The sequence below is a fragment of the Siniperca chuatsi genome, linkage group LG1 (assembly GCF_020085105.1).
Source record: "Siniperca chuatsi isolate FFG_IHB_CAS linkage group LG1, ASM2008510v1, whole genome shotgun sequence".
Lineage (NCBI taxonomy): Eukaryota > Metazoa > Chordata > Actinopteri > Centrarchiformes > Sinipercidae > Siniperca > Siniperca chuatsi.
In genome coordinates this window covers 22,220,581-22,240,729 of record NC_058042.1, presented here as the reverse complement: position 1 = coordinate 22,240,729, position 20,149 = coordinate 22,220,581, and the positions used below count along the sequence as shown (strand labels likewise).

General features: G+C 38.1%; 1 protein-coding gene across 1 annotated transcript in view; it reads left to right on the top strand.

Annotated features, from left to right (window-relative positions):
* Window positions 1–20,149, top strand: part of ush2a (Usher syndrome 2A (autosomal recessive, mild)) — a 222,921-nt gene that overhangs the window by 72,158 nt on the left and 130,614 nt on the right. Inside the window, 3 exon segments of the mRNA XM_044199324.1 lie at window positions 332–479; window positions 6,380–6,486; window positions 7,503–7,626. Coding sequence (XP_044055259.1) covers window positions 332–479; window positions 6,380–6,486; window positions 7,503–7,626 — 379 coding nt within the window.

Genomic DNA, 20,149 nt, shown 5'->3' with positions numbered 1-20,149 from the left:
TTGATTTGATGCAGCAGTATGTCAGGCACTCTAAAATCAAAGCACTGATATCTCACCATTTTATGTTTAATTAAACATGGTGGTCTGAGGGTCACAATTATTGCACAAGTAGTTGTGCAGCTGTAGTGTAGGGGTTGTCAGGTCATGTGAACAGCTACTACTTCATCAGAGTGTGTGTGTGTCCGAAGTTAAAGTAAGTTAAAGTACTGAGGTCAGTGTGTATAACTCCTGCTTCTCTCCTCTTTTCTCCCATAGCTTTATTCTCCCTAATTAAGTAAAACATTTAAATGGCACAATAAGTTTTGATTACTGCTTTGTCTCTCTTTTTTAGGTCTTACACAAGGTGGGACCATCGTCACAGCCCATTTATTTAGTGAAAGGATTGAAGCCTTACCATGTGTACAACTTCACTGTTACACTCTGCACAAAGACAGGTTGCATTACCAGTCTGCCGAGCACAGGACGTACCCTACCAGCAGGTAAAACAAAAAGATATGCACACAAACACACATGGATGCACACAAACATAGACATCACAACAGTAAGCGGCTCTATAGAAACTAAGTTTGAAAATAGGGAAATGCTGATTGTGCCAATATATGGTCTCTATATCTATTTCTCTCTCTCTCTCTCTCTCTCTCTCTCGATAAGTTAGGTACTGCGTGTAGTACTGAATCATTGTGTGGTATTCTCTTCATAACAACTGCAACAGGAGCCTCTGACATATGCACACACGCATCCAAAATCACACAGTCTGTCATTGGGTACTTGAGTGGCGACAGCATTGGTCGTGTTAACCAGAGGGGATATTCATGGCGTGCGGCAGTAAAAACAATTTACTGTTAATTACAAGGAGAAAAATGTGCCGTAGCACACACTTCCTGCTGGCCATGAATCACACACACACAGATACAGAAACACACTCTTTATCTCTCTCTTTTAGATTTATAGCCATTATGGTAGAATGAATTAGATGTGTTTAATAACTAAGGCACAAATCTATGGGACTGAGATGAGCACTAATTGATCAGTGCAGGACGACATGGACACACACACACACACACAGAATTTTTATTCAATGTCTTTATCCGTCAGTTTCTCTCTGACAGTCTGTTGCTTTCTCACGTTTTCACTCAATCCATCTTTTACTTCTGTCTCTAGCTGGTGCTTTCACTTAAACACAAAATAGCACATGGCAGCAGAGGAACATGAATCACTCTGCAGTATACATATTGCACACACACGTACATTTGATCCTCCAACACACTTTTCCATCTGTTCACTCATGGTCTCTACTCTTGCTGCTCATTTTATGTTTTTTTTTCCTGTTTTGTTTTTGTTTTGTTTATCCCTTTAGGTGAGTAGACAATGGGTACACTGAGTGGTTGTGGGGGGAAAAAACTTTCATCTATAAATACTTGCTCAGGGATTTGAGCTTTTGAACGCACTCTAAACAGCTACATCTGTTGACATAGTGAATATTTTCATTTCATTCAATTCTCAAAAAGTCCTTCCTTATGTTTATTGTGATGAATGATACTTCATATTGTAATCGGTGGATTTTTTTAAATGTATTTTTAATGGCTACATCTGTTGACACAGCGACAATGTTTATTTCAAGTGATTCCAAAGACTTCTCTTGACTGTAATACAGTACAATACAATATGGCTTATTGTACCCAGTTGACTTTTTGAATGTATTTTTAACAGCCACATCTGTTGCCACCATTTTGTTTCAACCAACGCCAAAGATGTCCCTTGTTTCAACTATAAGAAATGATAATAGCATGGCCTTTTGGCAGTTGTTTTTTTTTTTATCTCAAAACAATTTGCATAGCATGTGCTAATCTCTTCTGTTGTAGCTCCACACCTTGTATCACATTTTCTTATTCAGTTTAAAACTCTTTAAAACAGTTTAAATCATCTCAAGAGTTCACAGAAAATGTTTAATAATTATTTTTAGAACATAATCTAAGATATTGGGAGGCGCATAACCCTTTAGTGTTGTATTAAAACAGTAGGAAGGTTTCCTCTGGTAACCTTTCAACAGTGGGGGACAAATGAGCTGTAATCATGAGAAAGAAAGAAAGTTCTTAAAAGCTGTTGCCTTCCTTTTATCTTTGTTTGTTTGTGTGACCATTTATGTAACCATTTATATGTGCTGTACTAGGATATTTGTGCATACAATTTATGTCCATTTTAGTATCATACATGGTTTTGCATGCTCATGCCCATTTTCTACAGTTATTTAAGTTTCAGACAACCATATTATAAATCATACTACTTTGTTTTTAACTTTTCATATGTGGATTTCTGCTCTAACAGACAGCTTTGAAAGTCTAAATATCTTCAAATAAATTTGTCTGGTTATAATTTCAATATACATTTCATTTGATTTTAGTTGAGTTTTATTTGTCAGTTTCTTCAGAATCCAAAGTTTTGACAGCCTGGCAAACCCAAATAAACCTCTGCATTCATGTGTGCTAAGCCAAATATTCTTCCTTTTCTAGAGTAACCCAAATCCCTGTATACTTTGTACCTATTCTTACCCTGCAGAGAGAAATCCAAACAAATCTTAGTAAGTCCTGGTACAAAAAATAAAAGTTTTGATTTATTTTGCTACACAATCACATACCTTCTTTTTTCCAAGAGGTGAATGTATTATAAGTATGTTTGTATGTAATCCCTTAAGTTTTCTCCTCCCAACAAATTGTAGCTCTTTGCCCCCCCCCCCATTTTTGGTTAGAAAAAATCTGAAGAAAAAACTAAAACTTATTTTGTTATTTTGCTAACAATCTGTCCAAAAGTTCTTTAAATTTGATCTTAAAATGGTACTTTACAGAAATGAAATGAACATTGTGATATCTCCTGAATGAAACTTTGTTTGTGGAGGAAATGATCCTCATATTAAGTGGTACTCCTGGTAAGGTGTACTTGAGCGTGGTGCTGATGCACTGATAAATCTACCACACATAAGGCTGGGCCATTAGAGCCAGCTACCATCTGCTGTAAGTGAGCAGACAGCATCTGTGAAACCACTGGAGTTACACCAAAGCACATGACTGAACATTAGCGTGCACACTGAGAGAGACGTAACGACACAAGGAAAGAGCTCTCTTTCCATGTGTGTGGATGCATTCGCAATTGTTTCAAGGTGTGTGTCTTTCCACAAAGTTATCGATCATGATGTAAAGTGAGTGGCTAATCAGGGGCTGATGGTGATGTTTTATGTATCCTACATCCATAAAGGCTTGTTCTACAAGACACACACACAGACAGACATACACACATACATACTCACACTGTAACACCACTCAACAGAACAGGAATTTTATTGATTTACGCATAATTGGCCTGAGGCCCTTCTTGAGGAGAGAAATATGCATGGCAAGGGATCGCCATGTCAATAAGTGGTGTGCTTGTGTGCATGGTGTAACTGTACGCTAAGAGCCTGTTAAGACATGTCAGTCACTGTAAAAACAGAAAACACACACATACAGAATTGCTCCTGGGAGCTGGCCCATGATTTAGCTGCTTCATTACCATGTCGGCAGCTAAAATTAACCTTTCTGGTGGACTGTTAACCTTGTGTGTGGTGTACGTGTGTGTTTGAGCACACTCATGATAAGGCAAGTGGCTTTCGTCAAACTGAATGTGTCAGAGTGTTAAGTACATTTCAGTGAATTAACAAGCAGATATAAGAAATGAATACATGACAAGCAAAGAATACAGGACGGCATATTAGAATCCCACCGATCACCAGGGAGGAAAGCCGTCTCATATGATGAAATACACACCCACAAACATAAACACACACACATACACATACATTCTTCTGTCCTTGGAAGTCTGTCAAAGTTTGTAATGTTTTTCCCTGATATGCAAGTGCGGTGGATAGGAGACTGGTTGTTGTCACATTTTTACTGTGTGATGGACTTGTGACCTATCCATGTCTGCCCAGTACATACCGGGCACTACAGCTCCCAATAATTACAGATCCCTGATAATGCTGTAAATGATTAAGTGAGCAAAAGGTAATAAGTTAATGAAGGAATGACATTTTGTGTCATTGCACACAGGATAAAGAGACAGGTGTTCCAGAGAGTGGTACATAGTAGTGCTGCCCATTTTAAAAGATTTTGGGTCTCATGCAATAACATTTTGTATTTTTACCCTAAATTAATATTCATTTTTTGTCTGTGACGCTTGCTCTTTCAGGTGTTCACTGCACCATCTTGTCGTAAATTACTAGTTTCAGCAATTTCAAACAACAAATTTGAAGTCTTGCTGTCGGAAATCAACTCACCAAAACATACTTTTATTACATTGATTTATTAGGGCACCCAAGAAAATATTATTACAGCTGTCAATGCCGTATCATTGCACAGTTGCACCATGATAGAAACATAGAAGGAATGGTTTGACATGAAAAAGCATCTTGCTAAAGCAGCTGGTGACATTACACTGTTGGGTTCAATGGACGATGTTCTCCTGAACAACGACTTAATTAATAATTAATAGTGTAATGATAATCTGTGTGGAGTTTGCATGTTCTCCCTGTGTTTGCATGGGTTTCCAGGTGCTCCAGTTTCCCCCACCATCAAAAACATGTTTGTTAGGTTAATCCTAGGTTAGGTAATTGTGTATGTGACAGTAAACTTTATTTGATTTTATTATGAACCACTTGTGAATTTTCATTTGCAAAGATACATTTTTAAATATAAGAAAATGGATGAATTTTCATATTTGCCACTTGTTTGCATTTGTTTGTGCATGAGGCCCATTCAATGTCACTCCCACTTATACTATTCACTGATCAAACACAGACACAAAAGTCTAGTAGGAAGAACATGTTCTTTGATTTTTACTGTTAAACGGAAAATATTTTCATTAACTTCACCAACAGTATAGAATGGGAATTGGAGTAATCTGGAAAGAGAAGACAAACTATATTTCCTTATACAGTAGTTTTAAACTAGTCCAGTCAAATCTGTCTTTGTGTAGTAAAGTCCCTGAGTGTTAACTGTCCAGTGCCATCATAGGTGACAATAGCTCTATGAGGGAATCAGTCATAATACCCTTAGTAACGTTGCAGTCTCACAGTCGGACGTCTCCCAGGGACATTCCAGTTCACTGAGGTCAGTTCAGTTTGATCAAACCTCAAAACCAGCGGAGCGTGGTCCATTTTGCCACTGGGTTTCACTCAGAAGCTCAGGAAACCTGGCTTGCCCACTGATGCAATGAGATGCTTGTGTTCAGATCATGTACAGAAACTGCAAAGCTTAGCTGTTCACAAGATAAAGGTCTCCTACAGACTGTCACATGCAACTATTTCCCATTTTAGAGATTCAATGCCACATCAATTTCTTTACTGTAATTTTGAAGCAGTCACTTTTCTGGATTTTCATCTGCCTGCCTACTTTTTTTACCATCTGCTCCTAATACACATAGACCCACACACTCAGGCAGACAAAGAATCATTTGTTTTCTAGCACCTCACACATGAAAGAAGTGCACCACTGTTTAAAACTAGGTGCGTGTTTACGCATGTGTGTGTGTGTGTGTGTGTGTGTGGCACTATCAATGTTCTAAATGTCACCATAGCTCAATTTCAATAGACTGGTAAGCTATCGATTGGCAGTAATTTATGGTTTGATGTGCCAAGATGAGCCGCCTAAGACAAGCTGTCCACTTCCATTTTAAGAGCTCTATTAGAACTCACACTAAAGATGGTCTGCATGCGTGTCACTGAGAGCTAATTTACTCCTACCACAGACCATTTAGACCATTACTGAAACGCACACACACACAATGATGGAATGACACTTATGCACACACATTTTTCTCATCTCTACACCAGTCCATCACTTGCTGTGCTTCTCTCTCCATTCTTATGTATCTCCTCTCAGCATATCAGCCAGTCTCCAGTTGATTTATTTATGATACATGTTGAAGCTGCAGCTCCGGTGGCTCCCAGTGTGTTTCAAAGGGACATTTAATTTAACATCTAAACTGAAAGAAGGAAATTAAATTGACCCGCTGTTAAATGAAAATGGGACTTTTGTCCAGTCTAGACATACAGCAGGTATGAGAGAAATGAGCTAAGGACATGTTTCTACTGAAAAAAAATCACAAAATCATTTTATTAATGATTACAACCACAATATTCAAATGTTTTTGACTATGTTAGGTGCGGTACATGGCTAAAGTGTTTCTATGTGCTCACATTTTAGATACATTTAACAAACAGAACACTGTGATGTAAAAGTAAGAAGGCAGTTCACAAACCCACATATTATGAAAATCTGATTAACATATCAGGTTCTTATTTGCATTGAGTTGACATTCAGTCTCTCATTTACTACCTTTCTCTCCTCAGCTCCAACAGGACTGTCTCTGCCTAGATTACATCCAGTAAATGAAACTACCATTCACATAGAGTGGGACCCCCCAGCCCAACTCAATGGACCACAACCACTATATCAGGTCTGTAAGAGTATTGGCTTACATACAGTATATGTCAGTTGGCATTGTTTTTTTTAAATTACTTTTTGTGTTTGTGTGTGCGTGTGTGTGTGTGTGAAAATATTCATACCCATACACAGCCTACATATGTCTGTGCTGGACAAGTCTACAAGAATGTAATTTAGCACTGTTTTAGCCATGCTAGCGGCATGGCTCTAGGGATGGCAATGTTGGGAGGTCTGTTGGGAGGTTGGTTCACCGCTTTGGGCCAGACTGAAATATCTCAAAACTATTGGATGTATTGCCATACAATTTTGTGCATAGATTCATGGTGCCCATAGGATGACTCCTAATGACTTTGGTGATCCCCTGACTTTTCTTCTAGTGCCACTATGGGGTTGACATTTGTGGTTTTGAGTGAAATGTTTCAACAGCTATTCGATGGATTGCCATAAAATTTGCTACCCACATTCAAGCCCCCCCTCAGGATAAATTGATCCCCTGACTTTTCATCCAGCACCATCATCAGGTCAAAATTCCCAGTAGCCCCAGCTTTTTTGTGTTTATTGCTAATTAGCAAATGTTAGCATGCCAACATGCTAAACAAATAATGTGAAAAATGGTATAAACATTATGCCCGCTTAACCATCAGCTTGTTAGCATTGTCACTGAGAGCATGCGAGCATGCTGACATATTTATTGTGATTCTGAATATATTTAGCTATAGTTGAACAAAGTTAGAAGTGTAAGATTTTCATAGAATTTCAGCATGTGATTACATACTAGTACACTTTGACAAACCTAAAATAAACATTTGAGTATTGTTGTTGTAATAGGTACTGTTATTATTGTTATATTCTAATTATTAATATTCATATTATAATATGTTATTCAAAACAAGACGGTGTAGTCCATCATTCGTCCAGGAGTGTTCCATCATAGAAAAGGTTTCAGTCGTAATCATCTGGACACTGTTTTCAGAATCAAGACGTACTAACCCTTTTCTACGATATAATATGTTATTACTATTTTTCCAGGTGGAGAGGACAGACGTCTCTCTCTCTGACCCACAAGGCCCTGTTGTCAGAGGAACCAGATTCTCAGGAAGCAGTTACTACCAGTTTCCCAGTGACACCCTTCCTGTCAACACTGACTTCACAGGTAAGAAAGTATGTTTACGTACATGCAGATGTCTGTGTGTATCAGAAAATGGATGGCATGTCTATCTGCATTGCTATATACTGTACATGCGAGTATATGTGCACACGCATACATATGTGCCTGTGTTTGTTGGTATGTTTTTGTGTTGTTCAGTGATCGCACTGCAGTCTCTCAGTCTTCTAGTGACATTCCTTTAGAATGACTTCCCCAGTCATCTTAAAGGACAATTATCTTTCTGTTTACCAGCATCATTAGCGGGTTGAGCTGCACAGCCAAACATGTTCTGCTTCATCTGAGAACATCACCCAGTCTGACGCTTGTAATTAATGACTGCTGATACTAATCAGTGGAATTTGAGCGAGCAAAGCTCTTAGATGCCACTTGAGATTACTTCACTGTCCTGCACAAACCACATATCACCAGTTATCTTTCTGTGTGGACATAATGTTTAAATTTGGGTCATAGATAAAACCAGTCCAAGCCATGTTAAAACTGTATGATAAAATGTCAAAAATGAATTTACGTCTGTGGGCAAAACAGTTTTCTAAAACTGGTGACAAATTCCTGACTTTGTGCAGATAAAAGTTTTCATCTGTAATCCTTATGTGACCGTGATCAACCATAATTGAGTCAACAAAGCTCTCTGTGTTGGTCACATAAAATACCCAAATATGTTTGCCATCCACAAAGTGGGGATCCATGTACTGTTTATTTTACATCTGAAATATTAGAAGCTTACACCCCAAATAGTATGTCAGTGTCCAAATACCGAAGAGAGCCACAGGATTTGAGTGTGACCTTTAGTGGCTTTTGAGATGGGAAGGTAGGAAAAGAGAGTTTAGAATGAAAAGGAGGAAGAAACAAGTTGGAGACAAAAATTACCACTTCCTTTTGCGTTTTTGACTTGACTACAACCAGTCTGCTTTTATGGTGGATTAACAGCAGTTTTCATGGACACACACAACTTGCATTTTTCACGTCATCTGAGTGGTTAATTTAAAGAACGCATGTAAAGGCTCTTTGAAGGTCGCATAGAATTTGAGAAAGAATGAAAGGAGTGTATTTGGAGAGGTAAGCCAACCTAAAAGATAAAAAAGTAATCTATTCATCTAATCACAATACTAACCTAAAATTATCTGTTTATTAGAATAAAAATATATTTCTTTCCTTAGAGGTGAAAACAAACTAGAGGGGATGTCATGCAGCAAAGGGCCTGGGCTAGAATTTAACCCGGGCTGCTGTGGTAAGGACTCAGTACATGGTGCGCATGCTCTACCAGGTGAGCTACTGGGTCGCCCCAACAAGCCATTTTTTTACGCTACACTTTTTTTGTAACTCAATGTCTTGATTTTGTTGGGCATTCAACATAGCAAAAAATTCACATTGCCCACACTAGTCAATTTCTTAATATATTTGTTATATATTGAGGCGATCACCATTCTACTTAGAGCATTTAAGTAGTAGTAAGTTGAATTACTTTTCATTTTAACAGAAAGTTAATTATCAGAAAGTCTTTATTATTTACTATTAACATTGAGATTATACAAATTCTTGTGTGTTCACGTCTTCTCTTGTCTCCTTTCTCCACAAACGATAACTTGTGTGTTCTTATGGATGTGAGTAGTCTGAATATGTATGACTGTATGAATGTGAAAAAGGGTGTGGCTGAAACAGGGCATGCATACCAAGCAAACCTTTTCTGGATTATAATTTCTAAAAATCACAGAACAGAGATTTTTTTTATAATATCACGTCTCTGACCTCATTTGTCCTCAACAAACTTATTTCCATAAAATGTTATAGGTCACTTTGAGACTGTGTTTTTATTCCAATGAACATCTTTGGAGCTGAATGGTAAGACAGTGCCCTGTTGTCTTAATGCAAAGCAGTAAAAACCCATTTCTGGTTAAATGGTAGAAATCTCTCCTCCCTACAGCTGTCTTACCTCTTATTCTTTATCTTTACTCATGGTTCCCGGTTCTTGTTCATTGCTCTCTATGAATACTTTTTTTTAATCTCAAATCAACAAATGATGATTTTTGATCTTATCCATGCTCCCTGCTATCTCTGAATACTGCCAGCAAATAGATGATGATTTTTGTTATTGAGAGGTTCCTCTCATCTCCTCCACTCTCCTCCTTTGTAAAGGGTAATGGATCAGACAATCACTTTTAGACCGGATCTATTCTGGACCATGAATGTGTCGGCAGTCCTCAAACCATCGCCCTTTTACAACCATCAATACTAATAGCATCATCTACAGACAATTATTCCCATCGAAGTGCATAAAACAGCGAACAAATCAAAGCCAAATTGGATTATGAATGTAATGCAGTGTAATGCCCCCTAGAGAGTCAATTGATCACAGAGGAGAGACTCGTCAATCGTTGATGTCTTGTGGAAACCTAGTAACTCAGACAATGACAACTAAAAAAATTTATATGAGTTGAATATTTGTATAGTCTTTATAATTTCATAATGCAAGAACCCATAATATGTCATTCAGAAAACATCACAAAATTTTGATTATGCATTGCTTGGAAATTAGGTTCTTTTGAATCTTGAGAAAACTACATATGAGGTTTTTAGTTTTTTCCAACGGCAGCATTGATACTTCAGAAAATCCTGATGGGCTTTCTGTAGGAAACAGCAGATCATCATTTTTCTCCATCAACATTATGCACCATTCTAGGAATATTAATTATTTGTTGTTTCCTTAAATTGTTCAGGTTCTTACTGCAGGCTTTCTCATTTCAACATGTGAATTAAGGGCGCATCTTTGAGCAGGGTCAATATTCTGTATGTTAAATCTTAGTTAAGATTAAGATTTACCATGTAAAATCATTACCATGATATTTGCCCTTTCACCTGTAATTTTATGGCCACTTTGCTTAAATTATTTTTGGACAAATAGGTTGTTTTCCATGTGCAATTATTGTGATAGAAGTGGATCTTTCCATAAATGATAAGTCTGCTCACTTGTGATTAACGATGCTTCTTAATGCTGAATGAATTCAGGGTACTTGAGGTCAATATTTACCACACTGAATCTTACTTTAGATAAAACAGGATTATAACCATACGCAATCATGCTGTGATTATGAATACCCGGTAAGTGCTTGTTTCCATAAATGCATGTTAGTCCATTCATCTTTTCTGTATTGCTTCTGTATCTAAAACCCTACAATGTGACTTCCTACTCTCCTTGTTCATCTTTGAATTAAGGACTCATCTTAATCTTAAGAGTGGAATACATTATTCATTGTAAAATAATCAACTTAAATGGATACTGGTTCAAAACAGATTATATAGTCCTCTCTCCTCATTTGTAATTCTTCAGTATTTGAGCCTGAAATGGGCTGATTGGAATGAGGATGATGGCCTGCTCATATTTTCACTAATCCAGATGTATTTCTACAACCCACAGTAAATGAAGAGAGATTAAACGTTACAAACATAGTTCAGGAAAAAAAGAAGAAAAAATGAATGCAGGAACAAATAGACTTGGATCACTTCCAGATACCTCTAATACAGTACATTGCTGCAGCACCACTGCAGCAACTGAGCAGGAAAGAGGGAAATGTTAAATGATACAAATTATTTTTCCTTAATTAATATGATTGATTGCCAACCATTGACGTTGAGAGGAGAGGGGGAGAAATGTGTGAAGGGAAAGTTTGCACAGACATCATTAGTTTTTCCCCATTTAAAGATTAATCAGAAGAGGCTGGGCTCTTTAATTCTGTCATTTGTATATTTAATGGGCTGCTGCAGAATCTATGGGTGTAATTAGCTAGCTGCCGCGCTCTCATTAATACGCCAGGCTCTGATTAATGCCGGCACAGAGCTAACATGACTGGAGTTATTCAGGTTATGTTGTGTAGATGATTGCACACAACCTCCACTGTTTACTGAGACAGAGAGAGGAGAAACAATACAATAACACATGAAACAATACTACCTAATAAATAAGACTATACTTAAAACTGTAAATGGCTGAATATTACTACTTGTTAATGTTACATATTGTGGAATATAACATAAATCCTCTTTGTTCACTTAGGCACAGAGAGAGGGGAACAGTACATTAAGTATGAACAATAAACTCCATTTAAAACAGTCCTTAATCATTTTTAATTTACAAAAGACTCAATTTAAACAATATAATGCTCTCACTTAACAACTCTAGAGTTGATGGTGTGAGTATAATTGGTTTTATGTACTTGTAGGTCATAAAATGGAATCTTCACAGTACATTAAGTAATATATCACTCATGAAAAAACTTTCAGATTTTGACACAACAGCACTGTGAAACAACACAGGTTATGTTTATTGACAAAGGTTTCTGAAAGTATGTTTATTATGCAGGGTTTCCCCCAGAAAAGTTGTTGTTTTGATGGGGGCCTGGCACAGGCCAGCAACAGACTGATGGCAGCATTAAGGTAGGGCCCTATAATTTCTGTGAGAACAGAATTATGGACAGAATCCATAAAACTATAAAACAGATTCCACAGGGCCCTACATTAAGTCAGTGCAAAAAGCTGATTGGAAATTTGAAAATATGACTACGTAATGTGTTGTTATAAATAACTAAATTATTCAACACACATTTTTTTAAAATAAACAACTATGGCAAAGTCTTACAAAGAATCTGACAATGTACAGTCTTGGAATGTTGTGTTTTAAACAACAAAAGAAATTAAATTAAAATTAAAAAGTTTTTGCACTCTACAAAAAACTTGAAAGAAGTCCTGATTGGCTGCTGATTCTTACAGCCTTGGAATGCTGGGCACATTTCAACAACAACAAAATGAATTAAAATGAATAATATAAAAGTTTTTGCACTCTACAAAAAGCATTGTATTCAAGTCCTAATTGGCTACTGTGCTACATAGATCGACCAAGAGATCCAAACTGATCACTTTAAGGCCTAGTGAAAAATAATCGCCACTTGGTGCATTCTATTTGCTTATAATTGTGTCCTCTCCTTCATGAGCCAAAGAGGAGGAGGAAAAAGACTGGGTAGGTGAAAGCAAGCAAAATAGTATTGCTACCATAAACAACATTTAAGGAATCTATTAAAAACGGCCACAGGCTAAATAAAAAACATGGAGATATATGTTACAACAAAAACGGGTTTTAGTTTACCGTGTTCTGTCTTATAATGTTATAGCCATCCGCTATATTTCGGGTCAGCCATCCATTCGGCATTCCACCCTGTGACTCTGTTTACTTCTGTTTGATGTAATGTTATCGATATTCTGCTGTTCTTGTTCTAACAGCATTATGGAGGATGGGGTGCTTGCTGGCTGCTCTTCGCCAACCCGAGGCTGGGCTAACATTGTTGACTCGGTGGAGCTGCAAATGTTAGCAGTCTCTTCCTCACTGCTATCACCTCCAGTATTTGGCCATCTGAAAAAACTGTACTTTACTGTAAAACTTGACCTTACCTCCATGACATTATCCCTAAATTTCACAAAGGAAGTATCTGTGTTATTGACTGTTTGGTTAGCTAGCTAAGGTTGCTAGCTAATGTTAGCTTGTGATAGTTGGAAGCGTCGAGTGTTGAACGTCACTCTACACACAATGAGGGCGAAGAACATTGATCTCAGACCTACTGTTTTCCTATAGTACAGATGTCGCTGGTGAGCTTTCCAACCATTATATCTATGTTTCCAACTGTGCACCCCCACTGTAGTTTTAAAAAAAACATCTTAAAAATAAATTGAAAACATTCACCCAATACTTAGGCCTGGCAGGCGGAAACCAAGTGGACTGGGCTGAAAATTACAACGCAGAAGTGCCAAAAACAGCAGTTCCTCGAATGGCCACTTGAGGTTGGCTCCAAAAGCAAATCAGTCCCCATGTTAAAATGTCCAATTTCATGGCAGAAATAAACATGTTTACAGTCTAATACAAAGGCTCCTGCCTCAGCTCCACCCACGCTCCACATCTTTGCCCATTTTTTGATTAGCCGGGAGCCAGTGAATTTAGGCACTGTCAAGATGGCATCGGCCGTGGGCACCACACTGAGCTCTGACATTATGGAAAATTACGTTCATATTTTATACAGTCTATGGCGGAAGCCCTGTTATGGATTATACATGCCATGTTTTTGCATCAGTAGCTGTGCAGCCTAAGGATGGTGATATTGATTGGTTGGTCAATCTTCTCAACCCAGAGCAGGATATCTTCACATCTAATGACCAATGAAATTTGGTGCGGATATTCATGGTACCTGGCCCACATTTCCACTGCTGCACAAGAAATATCAGAACAGAATGAGCAGATTGCAATGAGCACATTGTGATCATATTTATGCTCCCCAGAGGATGGTCCTATAATCTGTTAAATTGTTGAGCACATCAATCCTCTCATGGGGATGAACACTTAATTTTAACATGGGGTTCCTTTGGTGCAATTTCAGGCACTTCTGCTCTTTCCACTACTGATCAAAGAAAAGCAACATTGTCAGTATGATTATGTCATTTTTGCATTGTAGGGCGTAATGAACATGTTGCCTCTGTGGTCCGCTAGTGAGGCTCAAGACTTTTATTATTGTTTACTGAATTTGCATTTTCTTTCTAGCAATGAAAAGTGAACCCTAGAACTCTAGTCATTTTGGAAAATATTAGGCTAAAATAGGTTAAAATAATTACTTTGGGGAAAACAATTAAGTGATATTTTAAAAGAAGTTCATTATATAGTATATCAGATTTAAATATAATTAAGTGATTAGGTTGTCTGTACTTCTTTACAATACAAGTATTTATCAACTGTTTAACATTAAGTATTGACATGTGTGGTACTTGTAGTGAGGAATGAAGGCCTGTTGTGGAAAAAAGTTTGTGTATATTGAGCATTTATGTTTCTGTGAGGTTTTGATGTGCACTCTCAGGTGCACAAGTGCATGTTGTTTTTTTTGTGTTTGTGTGATTGCATGTTTGTGTGAGTGCATGTGAGACACCTGTCATGGTGTGTGCTCAGGTTTGTCTGTTGATGGCTTCAAAGTGGTTGTCAATGTGAAGTAGCACAAGTCCTGTGGGGAAATCTGAAATAATGCTGAGTACGAGCAGTGACACTAAGATGCTATATATTTGGACCAAACACCTTGGCCAAGCATGTGTTAACAGTCTGTCCCCCCCCTATCGCACAGACTCACACAAACATACTGTACATTAAATCCAAACACCAACAGTTGTCTATTGTTATCTTACATGTATCTCTTCCAGAAGTTATTATAAAAACATATATACAAAAGATCAATACAGGACATGCTGTATACATGCATATATACAGATACATTAATAATCACATTGACCTCTCTGCCATTGCAAATAAGGTCAGAAGAACTACTATCCTTAGCACCATTATTACTGTGGGGCTTGGATTGGACCTCTTGAATAATTTATTCCTTATAAACACAGCATGGCATGAGTAAACTCATATTCTGGAGTACCTGGTCCATCTTAAGACAATGGAAAAAAGCACAAGGCATTGCAGTAATGTTCAGGATACAACACAACATTCCTTTATTTGAAGATATACCAGGATATAATGCAAAATCATTTACCATTGAATGTCTCTGTCTCGCAGCTGTTTTATGTTGTATAAAATGTATACGAACTCCTGTGCTGATAAGGCAGGAATAATAGATATGCTGCTTGTCGGCTTTCAAATCCTATAAGTGTGTTAGGGTCCCATGGGCCTGTCCCCTGTGTATAGGTTTGGTTGCGAGTGTGTATGTGTGTGATAGAATATGTACCTCCCATGTCCACCTCCACTATAGAAAGCACAGTTTGATCTTATCTGCAGTCTTTTACAGTGGTTAATTGTTTACAGCAGAGTTACAATGGTAAAAGAGGAAGGCAAGTAGGTGACATGGGAAGGAGCTGAGTTGAGAGTGAAAGAGGTAAAAAGAAAATTGAAGATGCCAAGGAGAGCAAACATATTCAGATGAGGCAATAGGTGGAGAAAAGGAGAATGAAAAGGTCAAGAAAAAAAGAGGAAGGTTAAAAGCGTAGGGAAGAAAGAAAGGAAGGTATGAGCGATCAGGAGAGTGATACAGAGAGAAGGTTAAAGGTGGATAATGTAATGTCAGGTATTTGTCATGACTTCACTCATCTCTGTGGTGACAAGGTCATGAATGTAAATGACAGATGCCTGCTTGATGTACAGAATGGAAGTCCAATGTAAAGAACATCTTTGTCTTCTCTTAACTGTATACTACTGCTACAGTTATTGTACGTTTATTTCCATGTAGACTTGTTTATAAATCATAAACCAAGGTAAAACTATTGAGTTCTTTTAAGAACCACATTCCTTCTAGATCCAAGGGGCTTTTCACCCTTGCATTTCTGCAAGGAAAAATGCAAATATTCTTTCCTGTCATTCTGTCACATGTATAATGGAAATGGCAAACCTGTAATACCCTCTATACCTATATCTTAATATAAGATGATGTTTGGTAAAGGTAAAAAAAATCAGTCTTAAGCCTCATTCGGACTGGATTTATTTCTCCAAGGGAAGTGGGATTTTAACATCACCTTGTTACGATTTACTTTGAGGCTGGACTCAAATGCAGGACTCAGACAGGGAGTAGTGAAGGTAAAAGGTTTATTGATAAGTGGGGAATGATGGTGGGATGAAGGCCAGGGTTGGGAATCCAGAGCAGGCAGGGAGAGTGTGGAGGTAATTGCGGTGGAGGTGGCGTGGCAGAGGGAAGCATGGCTGGCAGGTTGGCAGAAGCGAACGGGAGGCAGGCAAGCAGTGGTCCTAAGACACAAAACACAAGTTAGCAGGTGGCAGGCAAACAGAAAGCAGAGACCTGAAGATAGCAGAACTATAAGTAACCGATAAGTAACTACCACAGAGCTTGAAACAACAATCTGGCAGCAGGAGGGAAAACCAGAACGCCCTGCCCAGGCCTGTACACACACATACACACACACACACACACACACACACACCAAGAGATGAACAGAGGACTGGCAAGGAACACAGGGAGGGGAGAGCAACCCTAGAGTACACAAGGATAGGAGGAGAGATGTGGCTAACTATGACACAGAGGAGCACAGTGAATATTAAATTCCCTACCTCTCCCTGTAATGTTAATCCTGTCTGAATGAGCTTTAGACCCTGATAAGTATTATGTGCATACATTGAAATTGGCATCCATGCTATTAGTTAGGCTCAGTCCTCATCTCCATCACCACTTCTTACAAAGAGTTCAAGAGGGATATTTTTTCTGACACCCAAATATGCACCTCTGACCCATGTTACTGCTGCAAGGGCTGTTGCCGGTACTTACTGTAACACTGCTTGTAGACCTCGGGTTGGCCAGATCCCCTAAAAATTGGAAACTTTTTAAATGTATTTTTGTAAATGAGCATATGCAGTACAAACTGTTGTACAAAATGTAAAGCCATGTGAGATAAATTTGAGATTTTGGGCTATATAAATAATAAAGGTGCTCCGATCAGGATTTTTGGGGCCGATACCAATCACTGATCACGAGGTCTGTTTGAAGCCTTCTGTTTATTGTGTAGCATTTTTTTATTTACTATTCTTAACAACATTGTATATTAAGTATACAAATTAAGAGATGAGAAAGTATCATGAATTGTCAACTGTTTATTTGTTGGCAGGCAACATGTGCAACATATTCCACTGACTCACTTATAGCAGCCTACGCTTGGTTATTGGGAGCAGCTTAGAGCTTAACAAATATACAGTGTTTCCCACAGAATGACAGTTATATTTCTAGTAGCTTATTTCTTATTTCACCATTTTAATTCTACTTAATTCTCCACCTTATTTTAGTGTTTACTCACAAACTACTTTAATCTGCTCTCCTTGCTTTTCCCTTCAGTTCTCTGTTTCTCCACGCACACAAGCACACACCTACACTTCTCTATCTTACTACACACACACCGGCGTGCCCCGCCCCACCTCTTTCTGTTTCTCTCTTCCTGTATGTGTCCGCTCTGTTGACTTTCTTTGTCAGCAGTATGTTTTATAAAGTCGACCAAAAAAACCACAGCTCCCCTTTTGGATGTTTTCCCCACGATTCCATTTTCACAACATGTGGAGGAGGCTTGTTCTTAATGACGTAGCCTATCGAAACCAACGTGGTACCGAATGACATCCACCAACAGGTGTGTTCACAGCTGCTTTACCTGGTCCATGCTTGTAAAATATCCACGTGTCTGCGTCTTCTAATGTTTAATGTCTCTTTCTCTCTCTCTCTCTGTGCTTCTCTGCAAATGCTAAAATGGGTGGCATTGCATCATCTGATCAGCTCTTCTGATCGGCCTTTATAGAGACTGCCTATCAAACTATTTAGAACGAATATTGGCCAGAGCACCCTTAATAAATAAGATTGACTTGAATTGACTTGACAAGTGCAAGTCATTATATATTTGCTTATTATATATAATATATATCTCAACAGCTAGCATAACAGTAGATCCAGTTACAAATAGACCCAAGGTAACAACATATAAAAGGTATTTTTGATTCAAAGTAGTGTGAAACCTGGGAGCTCTGATTTATCTTGAGCTTGCCATGTAAGTGTTTGACTTCTCTCCATGTTAAGTGAATTCACACACTAATTATTTTGCCAACACCGGCTTCTGATGAACCCTAGACTGCCTCCGTTCAACTCCTCAGATCTTCCCACACTTCTGTTCCCTTCAGAGACAGACAGAGCTGAGGAAACCCACACGTACTCACAGACACACAAATAAAATCGCATGCTCTGTGTCGCTATGTGGATCTAGTAGTGGATTAAGATCCAATCTCTGATCCATAGTAACATGACAAGACAGCACGCTGGATGAATTCTGTGCTCTGTGTGTGTGTGTGTGTCTGAAACATGTTTTTTACCTACAGAGTGAGGACATTTTTGGAAAGTGAGGACATTTTGGCTGGTCCTCACAACTTCAAAGGGCTGTTTGAAGGTTAAGACTTTTTTTTTAAGGGTTAGGTTGGAATTAGGTTAAGGTTAGGGAATGCATTATGTCAATGATGGTCCTCACAAAGATAGAAGTACAAGGGTGTGTGTGTGTTAGAGGTCCTGCTGGCCCAAGAACCCACACGTTTCCCACATTGCTGAAGGTTTGATTCAACGTATGCATTAACAAACGAGGCACCCCACCATTTACAACAGAGGCAGGACAGCTGTGTTTGAATGATACAGTAGATATTTGGTCTTACTGCCCTGCTCAATGATTAAATTATATTCCTCATAACTTTTGTTTTCTCACATCCCAAATCCGTTGTCATTCCAATTGGTGGTTCAGGAATTTATATAGGCTTCATTGTATTTGGGAATAGCATAACTGGGCTTTATCTGAGAGATGTAGGAGAACTGGGTTATGTTAAACTTTAGATTTTTAAACATTTTAATGTTTTCTTGTGATTTATTTGCAAGTCTTCTTGAAGTTAGCTACAAACCTTCATATATAACAGTGTTATAACTTGAGAATGCAAGAGAGCAATGTGCTAAAGCCTGTAAAGTTTCTAATGAATCAGTTACCACTAATATGTTGATTTAGAGGGAAATGTGAATGGGATTAAACAACGTCGGGATCCAGAATGGAATATGCTAGTTTAATTTCCATTAAGTTCCATTTATTGTGTATTCGTAAAATATCTTTGTCTTAAGGAGACCCTGCTCTGTCTTTTAATTTCTTTATCTTTCCTATAAAATAAAAGATTGTGGCTTTAAGAGATAAAAGCAAGTAATTACATGTGAGAGCTGTTAAAAATGCAGAATAGGTCTCTCTACTCAGGCTAGTCTTCTGAAACTTATGTTTTCCCTAAAGTATCTTAGTGGTAAGATTATACTAGATGGTTGGCTTATAGGGGAAATGAAGGCAACTTAGAGCAGTTGAGAAACCGTGAACGTGATCGAGATGTATGAAGAAATACATTTACACATTCCTTCACTTTCTTTTTTACTTGTAAACAGACTGACTGAGGGTTCTGGCATCTGTACTGTAGTGTAGTGCAAGTGGTGTTAAGGGGGTTTACCATGCGCATTTTATGGATTTGAACTAATGAAAGTGTTCATTCAGAAAGTCTGGAGGGAGAAGGAAGAAACATGCATATATTATCTTTGCATTGATTCCTGTCAAAAATCTCAATCTGTAGTTTTTCCGACTTGTTTTCCACATACTGAAAGTGACCAGAAAATTAAAGACCCTGTTCATTCAGAGATGGTCCCTCTTTTTAGGTTAGATGGTACTGCTGGGTGCTGTCTGATATCTAAATGGTCAGGTTTAACACTGGGACACTAGAGGTCCCTTATTGAGTTACGCCCCGATAACAGCTCCCACAACTAACCCCCCAGTGGGTCCAGCAGAATTTAAAAGGTTTAAGTGCTGTTTTAAGTCTTAAAACGGACATATTACATGGTTCCTCACTTTTATTATATTGTATTTGAAATATTTTACAACACTATGATAAAATTTGACATGTACTGAAAGTATTATTTAGCCCAAATTAAATCCCTCTCTC